Genomic DNA, 21113 nt, shown 5'->3' on the forward strand with positions numbered 1-21113 from the left:
GAGAAGGGTGTGCTTGAAAGGATGCACATAACTGCAATGTTGGGTTGTATTGGAGAGAAGCTCAGTCTTAAATCATTTTCCACACACAGTCTGTGCCTGTATTTAGTTTTCATGCCAGTGAGGGCCGAGAATCCACTTGCACAGGTACTTGGTCGCAAAGGGCATCAGTGTCTTAACAGTGCGATTTGCCAAGGCAGGATACTCTGAGCGCAGCCCAATCCAGAAATCTGGCAGTGGCTTCTGATAAAATTAAATTTTCACAGAACCACTTGTTGCAATTTTGATGAGGCTCTCTTGTTCAGATATCAGTAAGTGGACTGGAGGCAGGGCATGAAAGGGATAACGAATCCAGTTGTGTCATCCGTTTCGGGAAAGCTATATCACGTTTGACATTGTAAGCTTGAGTTGATTTGCACACAAAAAATCATACAATGATGGAAAGACCTGTGTGTTGTCCTTGTTAATGCAGACAGAGAAGAGCTCCAACTTCTTAATCATAACCTCAATTTTGTCCCACACAGTGAATATAGTTGGGGTGAGTCCCTGTAATCCTAGATTCAGATCATTCAGGCGAGAAAAAACATCACCCAGATAGGCCAGTCGTGTGAGAAATCATCATGCAAGTGGTCAGACAAGTGAAAATGAAGGTCAGTAAAGAAAACTTTAAGCTCGTCTCTCAATTTAAAAAAACGTGTCAATACTTAGACCCTTGATAACCAGCGCACTTCTGTATGTTGTAAAAGCGTTCATGGTTGCTGCACATATCATTGCATAGTGCAGAAAATACACGAGAGTTCAGGGGCCTTGCTTTAACAAAGTGAACCATTTTCACAGTAGTGTCCAAAACGTCTTTCAAGCTGTCAGGCAGCAAAAGCCTCTCGGTGGATGCTGCAGTGTACCCAAGCAACTGCTTGCACACGTGTTACCACTCCACTATGTCTCCCTGTCATGGCCTTTGCACCATCAGTACAGACACCAACACATCAACCACCAAAGTCCATTTGATGTCACATAGCTGTCCAGTACTTTAAAAATATAATCTCCTGTTGTCCTGGTTTCCAGTGGTTTGCAGAAGAGGATGTCTTCCTTAATTGACCCCCCATAAACGTAACGGACATATACCAGGAGCTGTGCCAGGACCGCCACGTCTGTTGACTCATCCAGCTGTAATGCATAGAATTCACTGGTTTGTATGCGAAGCAGTAATTGTTTCAAAACATCTCCTTCATGTCACTGATGCGTCGTGAAACAGTGATGTTTGATGAAGCGCTTGTCTGTATCGTTTTTTGGGCCTATTCCCCCAGCATTTTCCCAACCATAGCCCTTCTTATTAATGGTATCTGTTGCTTTTATACATGTCTTACTACTCGAAAGTCGTCTTAATTCTCGTTCAAAAAACTCATGTGGCTTATTTTTCAAATGGACATGTTTTGTTTCCAACTGTCTGCGCAAGAGTGAAGGTTTCATCAAGTTGTGAGATAGTACTTTTGCACATATAACACACTGTGGCTGAGGAAAGGCACTACTCCCAATATAAGTGAACTCCAATTCAATGTAGTTCTCATCATATTTGCTCTTTGATGGTTCAACATCCCTGTCTGTTGTTCGGTGCTTTCCTCTCGGGTAAGGGGGCAGTAGCTCTACGGCTGCATCAGATTCACAACTGTCAGTGTCCATGCTAGCTGGGCTAACAACAAATGTAGAATTACTGATGCTAAGCATTGGATGTGCACGTGGAAGCAGAACAACTTGTATCGTCGACAGGTGCAGGTGTAGTACTGCTGGTCGTAGCAGTAGTAACGTTACCAGTAGAGCTGGTATGTGTCTCTATGGACCCGGGCCTTAGTTTAAAAAAAACAATTTATCAATTTTAGATCAAACGAAAGAGCAGCAGCTAAGTTTGGCTACATATGGACCGTTAGTGGAATTCCCGCGAGAGAGTAACGGTTAATGTGATTGGATGTTAATTATTCGACTAGGCTACCTGTATCTGACATTGTGTTGATATTTCGCAGAACACTAAATGGTTTCATTTTATTTTTGGCAGTGAAACGAGGCTACTCAGACGAGAAAAAAACCTCACCCAAATGTATTGCCCCGTTGGAAAATATAAATGGACTGTTTGAAAATGTGAAGAGAAAAATAATCTATATATATTTTTTATGTAAATCACATGTTCATTTAGCGTACCCACCGACGGCATTTTGCGTACCCCAGTTTGGGAATACCTGACCTAACCTTTATACCTCATCAGACACCATACAACCCACAATGCCTTTCGCGTTAAGGCATTTTGTACTTGTTAACAACGCAGCCAGCCAACAACGCAGCCAGCCATCAACACTGTTGAGCAAACAAGCTCTGTAAGTACAGAATAATACACCAATTAGCTATTTATCGCCAAAAATGGCAATCAGCAAAGAGCTGATCTACTCTAGCCTGAATTTTCGCAAATCAGCAGGCTTTGAGATTGTGACGGAAACATGTCAGGTGTAGCAAACTAGGCTAACTAGCTATTCAGCAATGATGCTAATAACGCCAGCTAACGTTACCTAGTCCTTACTTCGTTCCTCTTTGTCTCACTTTAACATTAGTAAATTACCTCTGCAGTGATAAGCTACAGTTCAGTTAATTACTTTTAGAATGTGTCATACGTCAAGGTGCATGCATGTCACATTGTGTTGGTGTTCACGCCTTCATTTTGTTTGTTTTTTTCCAGGTTTTGGAGACTGGTGTTTGGAATCTAACAGCATCATGGTCAACGTACTAAAGGGTGTTCTTGTCGAGTGGTATGCATGCACAAAACATATCATATTTTCAGAAATCAATCAAGCTAATCACATGAATCATGCAGAAAATCCAGTCTGTCTGCTATACTGTACCAGCTATGATAATCAGATGTGTTTCAGGAGAAAATCACAGGTCTCATATCTTCTTTCTCCACAACTTGAAACAGTGACCCTGCCATGAAGCAGTTCCTACTGTACCTAGATGAGACATCTGCCCTGGGAAAGAAGTTTATCATCCAGGACCTTGACGACACCCATGTTTTCATTTTGGCCGAGGTGGTCCACATACTCCAGGAGAGAGTTGGGGAGCTGATGGATCAGAACTCATTCCCCATCACTCAGAAATAAAGAAGGAAGTAGATGCTTCAGCAATCTAACAAGTGATATTCTTCACAAACATTGAACTTTCTGTCTGGGGATTTTTGTTCAGTGAAATATTTGTATTTATAGGTATGAGCCTTTATTCGGCATGCCATCTGCCCAAGTCCCCCCCCCCCCAGTTATGTGGAGTAATTCAAGGAATTTATTTATAAATAAGAAATGTTTATTTGTTTTTCATCCAAACTGGTGCAAATATAAGTTTTGTTAAGTGTGTTGTCTTGATCATGCTTTAAAATGAGACTGGTGGCGATTAGCCTACACTGCAAACTTGCGAATGACCAGTGTTTCAGCCCACTTTAATTCACCTGTTTCTATGGTGTATATTCATAACTTTTAGATGGCTTAAATTAGATGTAATAAACTTTTGTACCTGTCTCAATTAGCTTTAAAATGTGTTTTATTATACATTTCCTGCACTCTTTTCTTATCCATGATTAGGTTTCTTGGGTTTTTATGGTAAAGCCAGCCAATTATGTTATATTGCACAGTAAGCTTTGAAGATGTAATCAGCGAGGATGAAAATATACCCAGTCTCTTTGTATTTATTGTGAACAGGGAAGAAAGAGACATTATTTTGTCCATGCAACAGCCAGTACAGAAACGACCATCATAATCAACCTTGCGCATGCGCTGCACACCCACTCAAACTTGGCGACAGCTGAGCTAGCTAGAGGTAACCGTCGTTTGCTAACATCATGGATGAGTTTCAGACTGGAGAAGAGGTTAGCTAGATGTTCAAAAATGCTAATTAATATATCTAGCTAATGTAACATTTGTTTAAATGTAATGCTATTTGAAGACGCATGCTAGCGATGTTAGGTAGCTAGCTAACGTTACTGTTGTTCCCCAGCTACTATAACTGTTCTGCATCCCTTTGTCTTTTTATCCTGCCAGACTGCCTTTGTCGTTGACGAAGTGAGCACTATCATCAAAGAGGTACTTTTAGCCAAGTGAAAAGTTAGCTAATGGTTGCATTGGTAGGAGACATTCATGTTCAGCAAAGTCGCCTAGCTATTTGCTACATTGCAACAACTCATCACCCTGCTGCCTGTTGCTAAGGACATCATGTCGGGATTATGTTGGTTGCTAGCCACTTATCAATATGACTAATGTGGGCTGTGACACGTCTGTGTATTCATTTGTATTTTCTCTGGATAGTCAGTAATTTCAGAAACTAAACCTGTTCCTCTTTTTTATGTCTTTACTGTCTTTTCAGTCAGTAGAAGGAGCCATAGGAGGAAATGCCTATCAACATAGCAGAGTGAACCAATGGACCACCAATGTAGTGGAGCAGTCCCTGAGTCAACTTAGCAAACTGGGCAAGCCTTTCAAGTACATTGGTATGTAGCCCTGAATGCAAGGAAAGGAAACGTGTTTGGCTGGGCTATATCAGGCTGTCATTGTAAATAAGAATTTGTTCTTAACTGACTTCAAGTTTAATAAAAGTTCAATAAAAATATATAAAAAATAAAGCTGCATCAGTGGTGGGGAGAGGCACATATAAATGAATTCAGTTACTTTATTTCCGTCACTAAAATATACCATCACCACTTTCATTGATGGATCATTCTATTCAATGATCATAATTACATTCCACATTGAGATGGATTTGTGTGTTATTGCTGAAAAGGGTCGTTTCACTGTTTCTCTTTCTCCACAGTGACCTGTGTTATCATGCAGAAGAACGGGGCAGGTCTACAGACAGCCAGCTCGTGCTTCTGGGATAACACCACTGATGGTGAGAATCTCTCTCACAAACACACAGTCTCTACAACCAGATTATATGAGATGGAGATTCTGTCATTGATCCCACCTAACCTTCTCTTCCAGGAAGCTGTACAGTGAGGTGGGAGAATAAATCCATGTACTGCATCGTCAGTGTCTTCGGCCTGGCCATCTGAATCTACCGCCTGCACTCAATTACACTACATGAATGAACGTTGGTTTTTCCATTCCGTCCAAACTGATTGTTAGCATAAAGCCCAACATCATACCCTGATGAAGACAGCTCGTCTGTCAAAACGTTGGTTATTGCATCTGAGCTCCTAGAGTGTGCAGCTCTCTTTTTTCATAAAGCCCACCATACCAAAGTATTTCTACTGCTTCCAAAGACTTTTGTGCATCTTGTTTGTTTAGATTTTACGAGGACCAATTTGTCATGTTAGGATTTGTTAGTGACGTTTCAATAAATGTTTTCAGTCATTGCTTGTTTGCCAGCTTCCAATATAACCCCCAACTATCATTCATTCTACCACAACACCTGGCCTGTGAAATGCTGAGTAAAGAGGTCACCACAGAGACACATTGTCTTAGCGATGACTTCATCTGCACTGATCAGTTGAGGACTGTCGTGTAGGAATGACGCCCCGTCAGAAGACAATGCCCAGAGACATGCATGTTTTATAATTTACAAGTTTTAATTAATATTTGCTGTATACACAAGTGCTTTATTTACATGTGATACAGTATTTACAGAGTGCTGCTCAGTCATTAAACATAGGGATGCCGTTCTAATTTAGTCAAAAGAAAGTCTCTACCATAAAGAAAATCATGGTTCTTACTCAAACCTCAAAATAACCACCACAATCATCTCCCTATAAGCCACAAGTATGTATATATAAGATGCTCCATCACAAACAAAAAGATTTCAGACTGCAGTCAAAGTTTGGAGGAAACTCCTGACCCTGGTACAAAGTGGAAACAAGGCACCATCTTTATTAGAATACATGTTTGGAGGATCAGTGGTAACTCTTTCCTTCAACACAAACAGTTCACTCATTTGGTTCAGACAGAAAATGACCAATGGTTAGTGATGAAAACTAACTTGCTTCCTTGAGCCTGTATCCATAAAATCCTGCATCAGGTTATTGAGTACAGAAAAAAAAGGTACAAAACAATAAGCCAGAGTGTTATTATTTGGTTAATTTCTACAAATGAAATTTACATAGCCAAAGTACCTTTGAAGTAAACAAAAGATAAAAGCTTTATGAACGGCAAGCTAAAATGAACAATGGAAGGGCCATATGGCAAATATGCTAAATGCTACTTGAGTATTCCTTTAACACACAGATGTCAAACTCATTCCAGAGAGCCGAGTGGCTGTGGGTTTTCGCTCCTCCCTTGTACTTGATTGATGAATTAAAGTCACTAATTAGTAAGCAACTCCCCACACCTGGTTGTCTAGGTCTTAATTGCAAGGAAAAACCAAAAACCTGCAGACACTAGGCCCTCCACGGAATGGAGTTTGACACCACTGCCTTAATATTTCACAAGACATCACAATCAAATGATTAAGCATTAGAAGTGTTTGAATGAACTTAAGATATGGAAGATTCCTGAAGTCTAGACTATTGTGTCAGGAATGTGAAAACTTTTCCCATAGCTATTAAACAATAGTGCCATAATTTTGGGGGCAAAAATGACATACGATTTGGACACCAAGAGTACAATCATACAGCTGCTTCACTTAGGAATGGATTGGCAAAGGAGTGGGTAAACTGCTACACCTACTCAAGTTAAGGTTCTCCCTGCTGGTTATTATAACGCATGGTGGTAGTCAGGTAAATACTCAGAAAACTTCACTTCTATGGGTATTAGATTGATGGATATGCATGCTTATACTCTGGATTTTAACAGAGTATATGACAACCATACAACAGTGAATTGCTGTTCTATACTGGTTTTACAACCATTTGAGATAAAGGTCTTGGATAAAAACAGTGGCAGCATGGTATGTTTTTTGCAGAATTACACCCCCCCCCTCAAACTCAGAATGTCAGAGAGCATAGTAGGAATGGCTAAAAACAAAACATTTCAAGTACAAAAGAGACAGTGGTTTAACACTAGCTCCATTGTGATTTTTGTATAAATAATAAATCCCATGATCAATATTGTCACGCTTTCCTTCAAAGTTAATTTATATATCCAAGAATGATGATATGTGGCTCATGATAACCAAAAGATAGTGTACAGAACGTTTGTTTTTATGTGGCTAGTTGATGACTAAAATGCTATAAAACATTTGACCATACCTGCACAACTTTCCTTTCTTTGAATTTACAGTCAGAATACACAATTTTTCAGTTAAAAAATATATTTATGTACAGTTACTAGGGCTGGCACAATTACCGTATAACCGCGTAACCGACGGTTGTGGATGAAGACCGTCAAGACGGGACGGCCAGGCATTCGTGCATTTGAGTCCGTTTCTGCGGTAACATGTACTCTTAACGTGATTAAACTTTTTCGCTCCTTGCTGAAATAAGAAACTAGCAAACTCCCCCCACAATGCATCAGAAAAATAAGTAATTACATTTCTATGGCAGCACATGCAGTCAGGAGCGAAGGAGGAGAAAAATGTGTGTAAAAACAAAAACGGTTATTACGGAGACCGCAGTCATTTGGCTGGCCAATTACCATCATTCAAAATTCAATGACCTTCACAGCCCTAACAGTTACAGTATATTACCATTTGCATTATTTATGCAAACGTTCCTTATTTACAAATGGTGGTTCATTCGTTGAATATGCTGTCCAATGAGGGGATTCGATTAGGCTAGCCCAGGCAGGCGTAGTTTGCGCCGGGTGAAAAGTGATTGCAATTGTTTTGTGACCGGGCTGCTTCCCGGGCGCCCCGTTCTGGCCGACAGCAAAGTTGGCTCAAAACAAAAGTGACGTAGGTTAAGCACGTGGAGTGATGAGTAGGATTCTGTGTTCACAAGCAAAAGTGATTGATTAAAAAGCTTTATCTGCCTTCCCAATGAAAACTAGTTTAAAATGTTAGTTATTTTTTTGAGAAGTTATTCGTTTTGAGAAGGGTTCGCCTCCCTCACAGTCTTCACCCGGTCACGTGATGGGCACTGCCTGGTGCAACCCGGGCCAGTTTAATAGAATCCCTTCAAGGATTCAATCAGGACAACAGGGGAATGAATGACGCACCAATCAGGACTGGATCAGTCGCTGTCGCTCTCATTCTGGTACTTGGCTGTTGCTTTGATGGCACGGCCATTTTGCAAAGGCATCTCCTCGTAATCGCTCCTTCATAGAAAATAAATACATATCCGTCTGAGCAGAAACACATTTAGACATTCAAAGCAGGCATATGCAGAGTCCAATATCTAGAATTGATCTCAAGACAGTGACGCCTACATCTTTAAGTAGAATGATGTATAACAAAGGCAATGAGAGACAGTGAATTAACATGACTACTTACCCGTATATGACTTCATCATCTGAGTCATTGAGCATGGAGAATGCAGGATTATCCTTCAACTGGGAGTCTAATACACAAGATAATGAGATTGACAAGGCAATAAGTAACCAGACTCATCTTTCAATTCTCATTGCATATTTTTTCTCTCCTCAAGAATCACTTACCATAAATGGCGTCTTTTGAGGGGGAATACACAAATGCTAATGTGTACAAGTAAAAGTTGAGTAATCCATAGAAAGATAAAAATTCAGCTGGTATGTCGAGTTAAGGATCAGATCTAAGTAAACATATCTAATGCATGCAAAGCTCATCAAGATGACAATACTTTGAAACCTATGCTACTGACTGCAGAATTCACAATAGAAGAGAAGACGTCAGTGGCAGGTAGCCGAGCGGTTACGATTGTTGGGCCAGTAACCGAAAGGCTGCTGGTTCGAACCCCAAAGCTGACTATATTAAAAATCTGTCCATATGCCCTTGAGCAAGGCACATAATACTGATTGCTCCTGTAAGTCACTCTGGATAAGCACATCTGCTAAATGAAAAAAATAATAAATAAGACATTGACAAGAAAGGATATAGTTCTGGTAATGGGTTGACAACTCAGCAACAAAGTTGTCTTGCAGAGCCTTGGCACCAAACCTAAGATAGAGTATCGCCATGCTAGAGGGAATGGAACAAATAAGATATTATTATTATTGTTTGATCCCTCCAGTTTAGATACCATGACCAGGCTCAATAGAAGTCAACAGGTGACAATGGCCGTACCTTATTACCAGGACAACAAACGTCAGCGCAGTCAGAAACTTCAGCCGGAGATCTGATGACCAAGATGAGACCACAGTTCAATAGAAAGAATATTAGGAAAGGCTAAATGAGAGTGGATGTATCAAAGGCAACCCATAACTCTATCGGGATTAGAATATGACAAATGCATCATTGTTACCGGTATAGGGCATGTTCTTGAGCTCAGAACAAGCTCTGACGATGAGGAAGATGAGATACAGGATGTACAGGGTCACCACCACCAGGAAGAAAATCTTCATGCCCTGGAAGTACAACAACACCTTTTATCAACATGATGGGTGTTGCACTACCTCCACCGTTAATGTCCAAACTTCTACCAGGTTGAAAAATATTGATAATTATACACTGGACATGTGCTTCTGAATTTTCCATAAAAATGATCTCACAGAAGGTAAATGTGTTCCACTCACCTGGAAGTTAGCGATGTCCACTTTGTACTGGTAGGTGGGGTCCTGTAGCTCATTGACCCTGTGGATGTAAAGGAAATTAGAGCTCATAACATCCTTTTCCAAACAGAGTATGTTATACAGTGTTAGTTTGACAGAGTTCTTCAGACTTACGTTTGCCATATCCCCAAGGTAACTGCTGAGAGCCACAGGAGGCCGACAATGACCAGCTTAGGAAGATAGAACGTCAGACACTTCCTCTCTCCCTGAGACAGGAACCAGAATAATCCAGGATTAGAAAGAAGAAAAAAAAAAACAGGACACCAGACTGATTTTTGGGTTCCAATACTAAAATATAGAGTTTGGTTAAAGATGAATGTGAGACCCACCTGAACCCGGATGCCGTGGTAGACACAGAGCCAGAAGAGCAGCAGGGAACACAGGAAGAGGGCCTGGAAGAATGCATCCAGAGTCCTCGGAAACCAGCTGTTAACCAGGAACGACAGTGGGAAAAACGGATCTGAAACACAAGAACCCCAAACATCAAACCAGGTAAAGACCTAAAAACTGTAGTGAATATGGGTTTTAACAGCAAGGTTACGCCTTCAGAAGGGTACATTCAAACATATTACACAGTTTAAATATCAAGGCCTGGTGTGCAGTGGAAGGCACAAAGGAAAGAGTGGTAAACAACTCAATGACTCACCGTTATACAGCAGTAGTAGAGGCAGCAGAATGGACATCCACTTCTGCTCAATGCCCCAGTCTCTCATGGAGAACTTCCTCAGAGAGTGAGCAAACATGCACTGCAATACACAACAGCAAAGACTAACATACAAAGACAAACATACACAGCAGAAACAATAAATATTGATTCAATTGCATAGATCTCTTACCGTCACCATGAAGGTCAAAACCACAAAGACAAACCGGAACCAGATCTCCACTTGAGAGAATGAGGGATTATACATCTTCCACTGTGAGAGAGGAGAGAAATGTGTCACTGAACTGCAGTTCAAAGCCACTGTGTGTGTCAGTAGGATGAGACGCATCTTCAGAAACAGCCAGCTGACAGTTTTTCCAGCCAGTGTGTTGTGAGCTCACCATGAAGTTGACCTTGACTTCATAGGTGATGTTCTCCAGGCCTTTGAAGCTGACATTGATCTGGTACTGTGTGTAATTCAGATAGCCCAGGTGCACCACGATGATCTCATCACACTTCTGCAGGAGGAAACAGCAGGATAGACGCCTTGTTCATTGACCAATTGGTTGGTTGATAACTGATTGATGATTGACTAGTCAATTGCCTGACAAACTGGTTAATTGATTAATGAATGGATAGACCAATATATTGATTGCCACTCACAGCGCCACAGTGCAGCATTCGTGATTTCTGGTGCACGTTGCTGCGGATGTGCATGACGCTGGCATCCTGCATGACTCCCTTCAGCTCCACGTTGATCTCAAAGTGCTGCAGGAAGTCCACCACTGAATAGAAACAAAGGCAACAAACAAAAAAAGTTGTAAATATCCATATGACATGAAAGTCTTAAGGAGAAATACCATAATTTATAAGGGAGTAGATCTCACCAGTGCTGTGTTCCACCTGCATTATACAGGTGAGCCATAGCTGTTGGTTATAGGTGGAGAGGGGCGGGGACTGCAGGATGAAGGGACCAGTCTGAAACCATATTAGATCCATACTCAGAACATCACAATGTCAAATAGTGGACATCAAGGTGTGTCCAGGACTTGTGGGATCTAAGTGTTGATTTTGGACTTTGCACTTTTTCTCCCTTTTACCCTCCCAGTCTCACATATGTGTAAGCAACGGGGTGGTGCGGGTTTGTGCACTAATAAAAGCCATTTCTGACGTAAAGCAAACAGTTCAAGCACACTCCCTGCGATCCTGGCAAGACATGTATTTATATATGTTTGCTTGTCTTACCTTTATGGATTGATTTTTGTCCAGCAGTTCATCTCCACTGTATTTAGTCTCCGCAAGGATTTTAGGACCTGCAAAAGAATGAGCAAAGTAAGCAAAAGGATTCTGCAAAATATTTCTCCAGGTCTTCAGGACCAGGTAAGGACCAGACAAAGTTCCTGCACAAACAAGCTTGTCACACCTATAGGCAAAACTCAGTCTTCTCGACTAGATCACTTTCCTACAGCAAATCCATCATTGTACAGACATAGCATTTTCAACATTCTTTTCACTTTAGGAAAATTGTGTAATATTACCAATAAGGATCTTTCTAGTAAGGCTTTAAGAGAAAGATAGCAAGAAGAAGGTGGACTTTAAAGGATTTCCTTGCAGATAAAACTTCAGCCAGTAGACACCAGGCATCACCCTCTGATTATGTTGGCTGGCTGCTAAATCACCCTAACTAGCCTTTCTGGCTCACTGTTTCCCAGCAGTAATATAGATTTGGGCCCACTGCAGGTATACTAAGTGTGCACATTGATAGAATATATGAAAACTACATACCTGCCATACCAATGAAGACAGTGAGGCCAAAACAGATCAAGAACACCACAAAGACCAAAACAAAGTGTCTTTTGGAGAGTGTGTAGAGCCGCATGGGGGCTAGCCTGAAATTGAGAGAGGATTTCATGCTACAATCAGTTTCCTGCAAACAATCTCAGCGTCCTCTCTATGTGATGAACATTTCTTGATTTAAACACCTATGCTGAAGACATTAAGGAGTTGTCATAATAAAATGGAAGCATAATGCAACTCAGTAACTTAGGATAGTTTAGGAAGCGTGAGGCTTATTATTTGGCCAGCTGTCAAATACACACTATCAGCTTTTGGAAACGTTAGATAAGAAATTAGTCACATTAGAAATGTTAATATATTGCTTAGTAACACACACCGGTACCAGAATATAAGACAGACCAAAAACACCTTCCACCAAAAACACGGTGGCGTGCAAACTAGTTAGTTAACGTGTAAAGTAACGTAGGTGTGTCTGTCAACTTTGCATAGGATCCCGTTGCAAGCAGACGACTGATTAAAAATGTACGATATGAAGTGGCAACAATACAACTAAGTTGTAGATCGTCTTAAACATGTGAACTTACACATCCATTTCTGTAGATTCTCACTCTAGAATCGAGATCAAATCAAAAGGTCCAGGTAAAATCCACATCCGTATACATCAGTCTGTATGCGACAACCAAATGAAACGTCACCACTGGATGTCGCGGGACTGAAGTCACGTGGGGACAGGAGAGTAGGAGGAGCTTCTTATTGTAGCTCAATTAGAGGGAGTGGATTTGGTCGTTGCAAGCGCATTTTTCAGATTTTCATCCTCATTTCAACTCTAATGAAAAACATGTGATTTCAATTTTGCCTGTATACATCAAATTGCTGATGCTATGTATTGGCCATTGATAGGCTTTGAAGCCACCGGTCGGCCATATTGGCACTCCCCAGTAGGAGCAGTCCATAGGAATGAATGGACAAAATTACATGTATTTAAGTATATTTTATTGTAGTGGGGACAGTGGCATTAGTAATCTCAAAATATTATACTTTAAGGAAAATGTTTTAATATATTTTGTCATTTTTATTTGTATGTTTAGCTCACATAATATAATTTAAAAGTATACATTAAGGTATCTGTAATATAATACATGTCAAAAACGAATGTAAGGCATGAATAAATATATTTCTATAATTTCCAAAATATGTTTTACAATGGTTGGGGAGTGCCAAGATGCAGGCAAGGTGGTTTCAACACAGCGCACCCTATAGGTATATATAAATAATTGATCTAAATTGACTATTTAATCTGCTGTTAATTAAATATTGTTATTAAATACGATGATTGCACACTGTATGGTTGCAGAGATACTTTTAAGAAGGTGGGAAATTCCATTGAAATCGTATTAGCGACGTGTACCTTGCCCCTGCGTCGTCAATGGCCCGCCCGGTGCATTCTGGGCTGTTTTGGGACAAGGAGAGCGCTCCTTCAAGGATGTGAATGGGAGTCAATTGGGCGCCAACTCAAAAACCCCAAATCAGCATGAATTTCGTGAATAAGAACTACAACATTACAAATCTTTTCCGAGATGTAAGATAACTAACATTTTCTCTGTAATACCGAATAGCTTTGGAATCGTGACAATATGTACTTTCGAGGAAAATAGTCAGGTTTCTCGACTCATACCTTTACTTTGAGAAGGGATTGCGTGACGATTTTAGCAACCGCGTGACATAGCATGACAACGTGACCGCGATTGGTTGACAGTCTGCTGGTTGGAGTCTCAATGGGATTCCTATCTCCTCCTTTATTTAATATCTGATGGTAGGTATATTTTGTAAAACCTGATTTGTGTTGTAATTACTCAAAACAGTTACAAAACGTTCTGTTTTGCAAAGAAAACTCGCGTTTCTATTGGAAAGATTAAGGTAGGTCCCGCCCTGTTTGCTGAACCTGTCCAATAGAAACACAAATTTTCGTTCCATTTTGCAACTGTTTGGAGTAATGAATACACCACAACACTTGTTGCCTTCACTCAGTGGCCTGTGCCTATATTATATAGGCCTCTGCCATACTGACCTTAGAATTTTATTGTATTGTATTATCAGCAGAAGTAACAGCATTTTTTAAACGAAGGTAGCCTATAGGGACACATATTTGACGTAATATCCCATAAAACCGAAAGATAAATAATGAAAAGCGTATCTAAACCTGCAAAACACGGCACTGTCCAAAGAAAACCAGTGATGCTTTATAGCGCACCTGAACCACAATGCGCCATGTTGAGGGTGGTGCATGGCTGCAGCTGGATATTCTGTCAAGAAGGCTATATCCATATTGTAAATACACATTGACAAATGTTAATCATATCATTATGTTAATACCTACATGAAAATCAAATGCCGTTAATAGGCCTAATGTATGCTCACAAATGCTTGTTCATTATAGAGTAATGATTGAATTAACACAAAAATACATATATTGGATTATTTAATATTGGTGTAGTGACCCTATAATCTACCTGTAAAAACGATCGTCGCGGTAAGGTGTCAGGTCTTCCTTTAATTCGTTATAGACCTCCTGTATCTTCTTACAGAAATATTTAAGTTCACTGTACAGAGGGTTTTCAAAGGCGGAGTAGTCGGTGTCCATCGTGCTGGTGTCTGAGGTCTGAAAATGGCGATGGGAAATAATCCGCAGCCTTTACAAAACAACGCCGGTGTCTCTCTTTTGTGATCTCTCGTTTAATTGAAACTGCAGGCAAAGCTTTTTTGTTCGTGCAGGTCTAAAGAAAAAGCACAAAAAAACGAGGGGGCGGAAGCGAACATACAAATACAGCGGTGAGAATCACGTGACATAATTCAGCACCACGGAGAGAGGGAAGCGACTGTGATTGAAGATCAATGCTCCTACAGCTTTTCATCTGCATTTCTGCACGGATACAAGGTTTACTACATTAAGAGAAAGCTATTTTCTATGGGACTTTTGTGCCCAACACACTTTGTTTTAGAGGGCTACATGCTACTAGGAATTACAATTTTAGCTTTATAACATAGTAAAGTTGATCATTGTTAAATGAAATTCGTAAGCTTATAGAAGAAACCTGTACAAGGATATAAAGAAATCATACATTTTTCAATATGAAACACTTACAGGGTTCCAAGGCACTCAGAAGTGCTTGAACGATAAATTATCACATCCAAACAGACTAGACACACAAAAAAAATCTGAAACAATGACATTTTATTCAAAAGATGCGTGACATATACAATTGTAAAATAATTAACATGGCATGCCTTACTACCGTTCACTATAAACATTCAGTCACCAAATCACTCAGATTTTTTCAAGTTTTTTTTCCTATATATGTCTACAACTACATGTACAAAGCACATTTCTGATCAAACGAAAAGCCAAATCCTACAATGTCTACTACAGGTTACCACCTCAAATGAATTCATTGAGAATCCTAAACCAGTGTCCAAGGGAGATTTGTACATGTTTTCAGTGGCTTATCCAAACGGTCATGTCATGTGGACTGATGTGTGAGTTGTATTGAAATAATACACAATCAAAATTGACCAGTCAGTCAACATCATGAATGTGTAGATTTCCATTGCATGGTGAGAATAAACAAAAACATAAAACGCTTAACGGAGTGAAAAAGGTTTAGCTTTCTAGAGGGGGAGAATTGGTGGAAATACACACACTGAAGAAGTTAACATAGATAACACTTATGGGATCGGTTGACCTCACAATTGAACACACTTGACACATACTTCCTTAATGACTACTACCAACTACACTCAAGGACAGGGCACTTATTCAGATCTTCTCCCATCCACTGCAAACTTCACAGAACACAGAATGAAAAGTTGCCTCTCCCCTACTTGCCCACCCCCCCTCTGACAAATAGGCTACACCAGTAACAAACCCCTTTCAACAGAAAGAAATGTTCAGCAAAGTCAACAAGTTATATACAGCCTTTAGCGTAAGAAAACAAATCTAATAAATAAAATGTAGACCGGCAAAAATAAATTGAATACCATAGTTTCCCCACACTACTAGTGTGAAAGTGAAGGGTTGTCAAACAGTGTTGGTGAGGGGAGGACCTTTCTTTAGAAAATATTGCACAACAAAATTGTTAACACAAAATGAACATTTTTAAGAAATTGTCTTTTCTTTGAATCAGGTCCATCTTAATCCCACCCCAACCAACAACTATCACATGCAGCTCAGAGGAAGAAAGAAAAATCTAATCTAATAATCTCATTGCTGTCAAGACCATGATGTGTGGATCTGGTCCGGAGTGATCTCTCTCTGTCACACAAGTGATCTAGGCCCCTTTGTATTAATCTTCCAAATTGTAGTAATTCATTTTTTTTTGGCACACACCCAAGCCTGGATGTCTAACAAAAACTAGTCATCTTAAAAGATTGCAATTTCAGCTTGCCAAGTTCTAACAGGTTAAGATAATTAAGGAGAAAGCTGAGGTTAACTTCAAAAACTGAAAGATGTCAGGTTTCTCAGGGATTGTAGTGTATTTCTATAGTTCTACTACTGTATTACAGCTCTCCGCCATAATATTGAACATACAGTGGGCTACGATGAAAACAGCTGTCCAACTCCACCAGATCATTTTACAATATTTATGAATGATATGTGGCAGTTATTTACATGACTTAAAAATTATAATAATAATAATAATAATGAAATGGCATAGGTGAAATATACAAAAATATTTCCTGTACCTTGCTTACTCATTTAGTGTGGGCTTAAGAGTAGACAAGCCTACACGCTGACGCTCACTTCACAGAAGTGACAGCAAGTGACAAATTACTTCATGTCAGGGAAACAAAGGTCGGATTGGTGAACTCTTACCTCTAGGATCTTTGTTTGTGTCCCCGTCAACATGTCACCATGATAAAAATGGGAGATACAGGATAACGGTCACAACTATTCTGTAAAACCATTTTAAAACACACCGATTTTGTAGTGTACAGAACAGCATATCAATTAAGTCTCTGTCTCTCCCAAATAAAGCAGACATCTTGAAATCCATGTAAACAAGGTACTAAGATTGTATAATAACAACATGAATACGAAGAACAATTACAATGTTAAAATTCATATCTGAATACTGTATGACCTATTCGTAACAAGAGGAAAAACAAATGCAGAGATACATTAAACCATATGAGCTACATCATCTTTTTTTCCTTCAAATTCCAAGGACTGCCGTTCAGCTTACATCTTTTTTCCCCCTTACCTCTCCAGAGTTCCTGACAACAGGGAAATCAGAAAACTTGCGCATTTGCGTGTGCTAGTGCTCCAACAATACAATGCATATATTGAAACCTCAAATCCAGCCAAGATAGATTTGGATTGTAACAAAACACATGGCAGATAACTAAAAAATAACATTTCAAAAGCCTAGATTTCCCCCCCAGAAAGTTAGGTCTTTAGGTGTAAAAACCTAAAAGCCAAAGCAGTGTTATAAAGTGATGATAACGGTTTCTTACAGCAACGGATTTCAGTGCCCAGTAGTACCTGTACGCTCTGGAAAGAAAAAAACGACATCTTCAATCTTCCAGATAGTTTTTTCAAGTATTACTGCTGCTCCTTTTTAAAACCGCACAGAGAGAACGACTCATCTCTCGGGACCATACCAACAGGAAACCCAAACCGTTAGAAGGTTGTAAGTTAAGTCTTTCCACTAGCTAGCTTTCATTAGCTAAAGCAGCATTTATTTGCATGACGACTACAGAAAGCTGAGCTCTTGGGCCCTGTAAGCAGTACAGGGGACCGCTGACTGTGCCAAGGCAAACTATGGCCCTGCTCCAACGCCTGCAGCCCATGCTTATTGCACCCTCTGGTGGCCACATTGGGCAGTGCAGCACCACAGTGTCTCGTTTTCTCGCTTGCGATGCGATATGCAAACAGAGTTGATTTCAGTCTTTCCTCCAATATTAAAGTAACTTCAAATTAAATAATCTTGTCCTTCCAGCAGATGTTCCGATCCTCGCTAGTATTCAGTGTAAGGGGGTGGGACCTCATTTGAGGCGTTGAGTAACATTAGCTAGAGCCACTGCGAAGGCTTGAACAGCAGAGAACGGGTACTGGAAGTCCAGGATGTAGGCGTTGCCGTCAATCCTGCCAAACTGCATCACCTGGTCACAAACACAAACAAACAGTCAGAGAAAATAGACAGGAAGCTAACAAACAACATTTCAGATTGTCATGAGTTTGAGCTATTTCCCTACTGAATGCTGAATTATATTTATTCCATGTCATAATCTTAGAAACGAATGGATTCACTCTTCTACATTCCTACACTATCTATACCCAACTTCCCATCTACAGTGGGGAGAACAAGTATTTGATACACTGCCGATTTTGCAGGTTCTCCTACTTACAAAGCATGTAGAGGTCTGTAATTTTTATCATAGGTACACTTCAACTATGAGAGACGGAATCTAATTCATTTGCATTTTATTGCATGACATAAGTATTTGATACATCAGAAAAGCAGAACTTAATATTTGGTAGAGAAACCTTTGTTTGCAATTACAGAGATCATACGTTTCCTGTAGTTCTTGACTAGGTTTGCACACACTGCAGCAGGGATTTTGGCCCACTCCTCCCTACAGATCATCTCCAGATCCTTCAGGTTTCGGGGCTGTCGCTGGGCAATACGGACTTTCAGCTCCCTCCAAAGATTTTCTATTGGGTTCAGGTCTGGAGACTGGCTAGGCCACTCCAGGACCTTGAGATGCTTCTTACGGAGCCACTCCTTAGTTGCCCTGGCTGTGTGTTTTGGGTCGTTGTCATGCTGGAAGACCCAGCCATGACCCATCTTCAATGCTCTTACTGAGGGAAGGAGGTTGTTGGCCAAGATCTCGCGATACATGACCCCATCCATCCTCTCCTCAATACAGTGCAGTCGTCCTGTCCCCTTTGCAGAAAAGCATCCCCAAAGAATGATGTTTCCACCTCCATGCTTCACGGTTGGGATGGTGTTCTTGGGGTTGTACTCATCCTTCTTCTTCCTCCAAACACGGTGAGTGGGGTTTAGACCAAAAAGCTCTATTTTTGTCTCATCAGACCACATGACCTTCTCCCATTCCTCCTCTGGATCATCCAGATGGTCATTGGCAAACTTCAGACGGGCCTGGACATGCGCTGGCTTGAGCAGGGGGACCTTGCGTGCGCTGCAGGATTTTAATCCATGACGGCGTAGTGTGTTACTAATGGTTTTCTTTGAGACTGTGGTCCCAGCTCTCTTCAGGTCATTGACCAGGTCCTGCCGTGTAGTTCTGGGCTGATCCCTCACCTTCCTCATGATCATTGATGCCCCACGAGGTGAGATCTTGCATGGAGCCCCAGACCGAGGGTGATTGACCGTCATCTTGAACTTCTTCCATTTTCTAATAATTGTGCCAACAGTTGTTGCCTTCTCACCAAGCTGCTTGCCTATTGTCCTGTAGCCCATCCCAGCCTTGTGCAGGTCTACAATTCTATCCCTGATGTCCTTACACAGCTCTCTGGTCATGGCCATTGTGGAGAGGTTGGAGTCTGTTTGATTGAGTGTGTGGACAGGTGTCTTTTATACTGGTAACGAGTTCAAACAGGTGCAGTTAATACAGGTAATGAGTGGAGAACAGGAGGGCTTCTTAAAGAAAAACTAACAGGTCTGTGAGAGCCGGAATTCTTACTGGTTGGTAGGTGATCAAATACTTACGTCATGCAATAAAATGCAAATGAATTACTTAAAAATCATACAATGTAATTTTCTGGATTTTTGTTTTAGATTCCGTCTCTCACAGTTGAAGTGTACCTATGATAAAAATTACAGACCTCTACATGCTTTGTAAGTAGGAAAACCTGCAAAATCGGCAGTGTATCAAATACTTGTTCTCCCCACTGTATGTGTAAAAACTACATCTCTAGCCACCTCACCTGTCTCCCCTCCAGTTCGATCTGGAAGTTCTTGGCCGACTCCTGTGTGACACGTCCCCCAAAGTCCAGCTGGTAGACCTGAGTGGCCTCATTCCACAGTGGTTGCTTGTTGGCCATCACATAAACAAAGCCCTGGCTTCCCAGCCCGCGGTCCTCCTTCTCATTGGCCTTGCGGCACTTGATCTCCTCTAGCTCGCTGGCCGCCCGTAGGCTCCTCTTGCTCTTCCAGCCCTTCTTGCCGCTCTGGCACTGGTTGAGCAGCTCGTCCCCGCTGATGAAGAGCTCAGGTTCACTCTCTGAGCTGTCCTGGAATTCGCTGTTTGTGGGAGCCTTGCTCAGCTTCTTAGCCTTCAGCTGCTGCTCCTTCTGGCCTTTGGGCTTCTTCTTTTCCCTGCTGCCCAGCCGCGGGCTGGAGATCAGAGAGTTGAAGTCACCCAGGGCCCGGCCTTCCTTCTTGGATTTGCCTCCCTCGGCGATGGCCGGTGCATTGGCCTCCTCAACCCTGCCATCTGCCCGCTTGCGGTTCTTCTTGCCAAACTTCTCAGCACTGCTCGGCACAGGGCTCTCGTTGAGGGAGAGGACCTCCTGGAAGCCCTCTCCGGCCTCCATTGCCATGGCCTCTGGTGAGCCACCGTGACCCTGCAGCTGCAGCTCTGCTGGGGGTGGTGGAGGGGGAGGCGGTGGGGGAGGAGGGGGAGAGAGGACTGACTTGTCCACCATCGTCTGAGAGAGCTTGGGGGGCATGGGGGGCAGTGTCCCCGAGGGGCTGGGCATGGGGGGGCAGGGGTTGTAGGTGCCCCAGGGGGTGTGTAGGGCAATGGGGGGGATGGGGAGCCCGGCACAGGAGCTTCCCCCCGGGTACATTGGAGGGAGGGGGCAGCAGGCCAGGTTAGACAGGTTGGCTGGATAGCCAGGTGGTAGGACCAGGGTGGCATCCTGCTGGTTGAAAGGGACCGGGGCCACCACCTCCTTAGGGGAGCAGAGACGGGGAGAGCCTGGCATGGGCTGCTGCTGGGGCCCACTGTAGGTTGTGCCAGGAGCGTACTGAAGGGAGATCTGGTAACCTGCAGCTGCAGCGCCTGGAAAGAGG

The 21113-nt window shown here is 41.7% G+C and overlaps 4 protein-coding genes across 6 annotated transcripts in view; 2 read left to right on the forward strand and 2 right to left on the reverse strand.

Annotated features, from left to right (window-relative positions):
- The first annotated feature begins 2234 nt into the window (after window positions 1-2234).
- gtf2h5 (general transcription factor IIH, polypeptide 5) lies at window positions 2235-3549 on the forward strand. Of its 2 annotated transcripts, none has more exons than XM_071413112.1 (3): window positions 2235-2363; window positions 2720-2789; window positions 2957-3549. In XM_071413112.1, the coding sequence occupies exons 2-3, from the start codon at window positions 2755-2757 to the stop codon at window positions 3135-3137; spliced, it is 216 nt and encodes a 71-aa protein (XP_071269213.1). In that variant the 5' UTR covers window positions 2235-2363; window positions 2720-2754; the 3' UTR covers window positions 3138-3549. The 2 variants fall into 2 exon arrangements, with proteins under 2 accessions (XP_071269213.1, XP_071269212.1); XM_071413111.1 differs by having other exon boundaries at window positions 2257-2363; window positions 2709-2789.
- A 153-nt stretch (window positions 3550-3702) lies between these two features.
- On the forward strand, window positions 3703-5375 carry dynlt1b (dynein light chain Tctex-type 1b). The gene is made up of 5 exons (XM_071413113.1): window positions 3703-3892; window positions 4065-4106; window positions 4387-4510; window positions 4831-4908; window positions 5001-5375. The coding sequence occupies exons 1-5, from the start codon at window positions 3866-3868 to the stop codon at window positions 5069-5071; spliced, it is 342 nt and encodes a 113-aa protein (XP_071269214.1). The 5' UTR covers window positions 3703-3865; the 3' UTR covers window positions 5072-5375.
- Window positions 5376-5566: 191 nt separating this feature from the next.
- tmem181 (transmembrane protein 181) lies at window positions 5567-14913 on the reverse strand. Of its 2 annotated transcripts, none has more exons than XM_071413109.1 (17): window positions 14586-14913; window positions 12064-12167; window positions 11524-11591; window positions 11166-11256; window positions 10942-11063; window positions 10680-10796; window positions 10472-10552; window positions 10282-10381; window positions 9965-10095; window positions 9750-9841; window positions 9600-9657; window positions 9329-9431; window positions 9151-9202; window positions 8963-9045; window positions 8547-8636; window positions 8383-8449; window positions 5567-8207 (listed from the first exon to the last, which is right to left on the reverse strand). In XM_071413109.1, the coding sequence occupies exons 1-17, from the start codon at window positions 14714-14716 to the stop codon at window positions 8123-8125; spliced, it is 1575 nt and encodes a 524-aa protein (XP_071269210.1). In that variant the 5' UTR covers window positions 14717-14913; the 3' UTR covers window positions 5567-8122. The 2 variants fall into 2 exon arrangements, with proteins under 2 accessions (XP_071269210.1, XP_071269211.1); XM_071413110.1 differs by lacking the exon at window positions 14586-14913 and adding an exon at window positions 12660-12811.
- A 377-nt stretch (window positions 14914-15290) lies between these two features.
- The window catches only part of tulp4a (TUB like protein 4a), a 59742-nt gene continuing 53919 nt past the window's right edge, over window positions 15291-21113 (reverse strand). Inside the window, 2 exon segments of the mRNA XM_071413114.1 lie at window positions 15291-18234; window positions 20024-21111. Of these exon segments, the coding sequence (XP_071269215.1) occupies window positions 18118-18234; window positions 20024-21111 (1205 nt within the window). The 3' untranslated portion in view covers window positions 15291-18117.

Source organism: Salvelinus alpinus, chromosome 8 (assembly GCF_045679555.1).
Source record: "Salvelinus alpinus chromosome 8, SLU_Salpinus.1, whole genome shotgun sequence".
Classification (NCBI taxonomy): Eukaryota; Metazoa; Chordata; class Actinopteri; order Salmoniformes; family Salmonidae; genus Salvelinus; species Salvelinus alpinus.

Coding starts and splice junctions, on each gene's coding strand:
- tmem181 (XM_071413109.1), bottom strand. CDS start 14,716: ATGGACACCGACTACTCCGCCTTTGAAAACCCTCTGTACAGTGAACTT. Junction 10,553..10,679: donor AAGTCAAGGTCAACTTCATG/GTGAGCTCACAA, acceptor CCTCTCTCACAG/TGGAAGATGTATAATCCCTC. Junction 8,208..8,382: donor GATGATGAAGTCATATACGG/GTAAGTAGTCAT, acceptor TTTTCTATGAAG/GAGCGATTACGAGGAGATGC.
- gtf2h5 (XM_071413111.1), top strand. CDS start 2,272: ATGCCTTTCGCGTTAAGGCATTTTGTACTTGTTAACAACGCAGCCAGC. Junction 2,364..2,708: donor CTGTTGAGCAAACAAGCTCT/GTAAGTACAGAA, acceptor TCATTTTGTTTG/TTTTTTTCCAGGTTTTGGAG. Junction 2,790..2,956: donor AAGGGTGTTCTTGTCGAGTG/GTATGCATGCAC, acceptor AACTTGAAACAG/TGACCCTGCCATGAAGCAGT.
- dynlt1b (XM_071413113.1), top strand. CDS start 3,866: ATGGATGAGTTTCAGACTGGAGAAGAG. Junction 3,893..4,064: donor AGTTTCAGACTGGAGAAGAG/GTTAGCTAGATG, acceptor TTATCCTGCCAG/ACTGCCTTTGTCGTTGACGA. Junction 4,511..4,830: donor CAAGCCTTTCAAGTACATTG/GTATGTAGCCCT, acceptor CTTTCTCCACAG/TGACCTGTGTTATCATGCAG.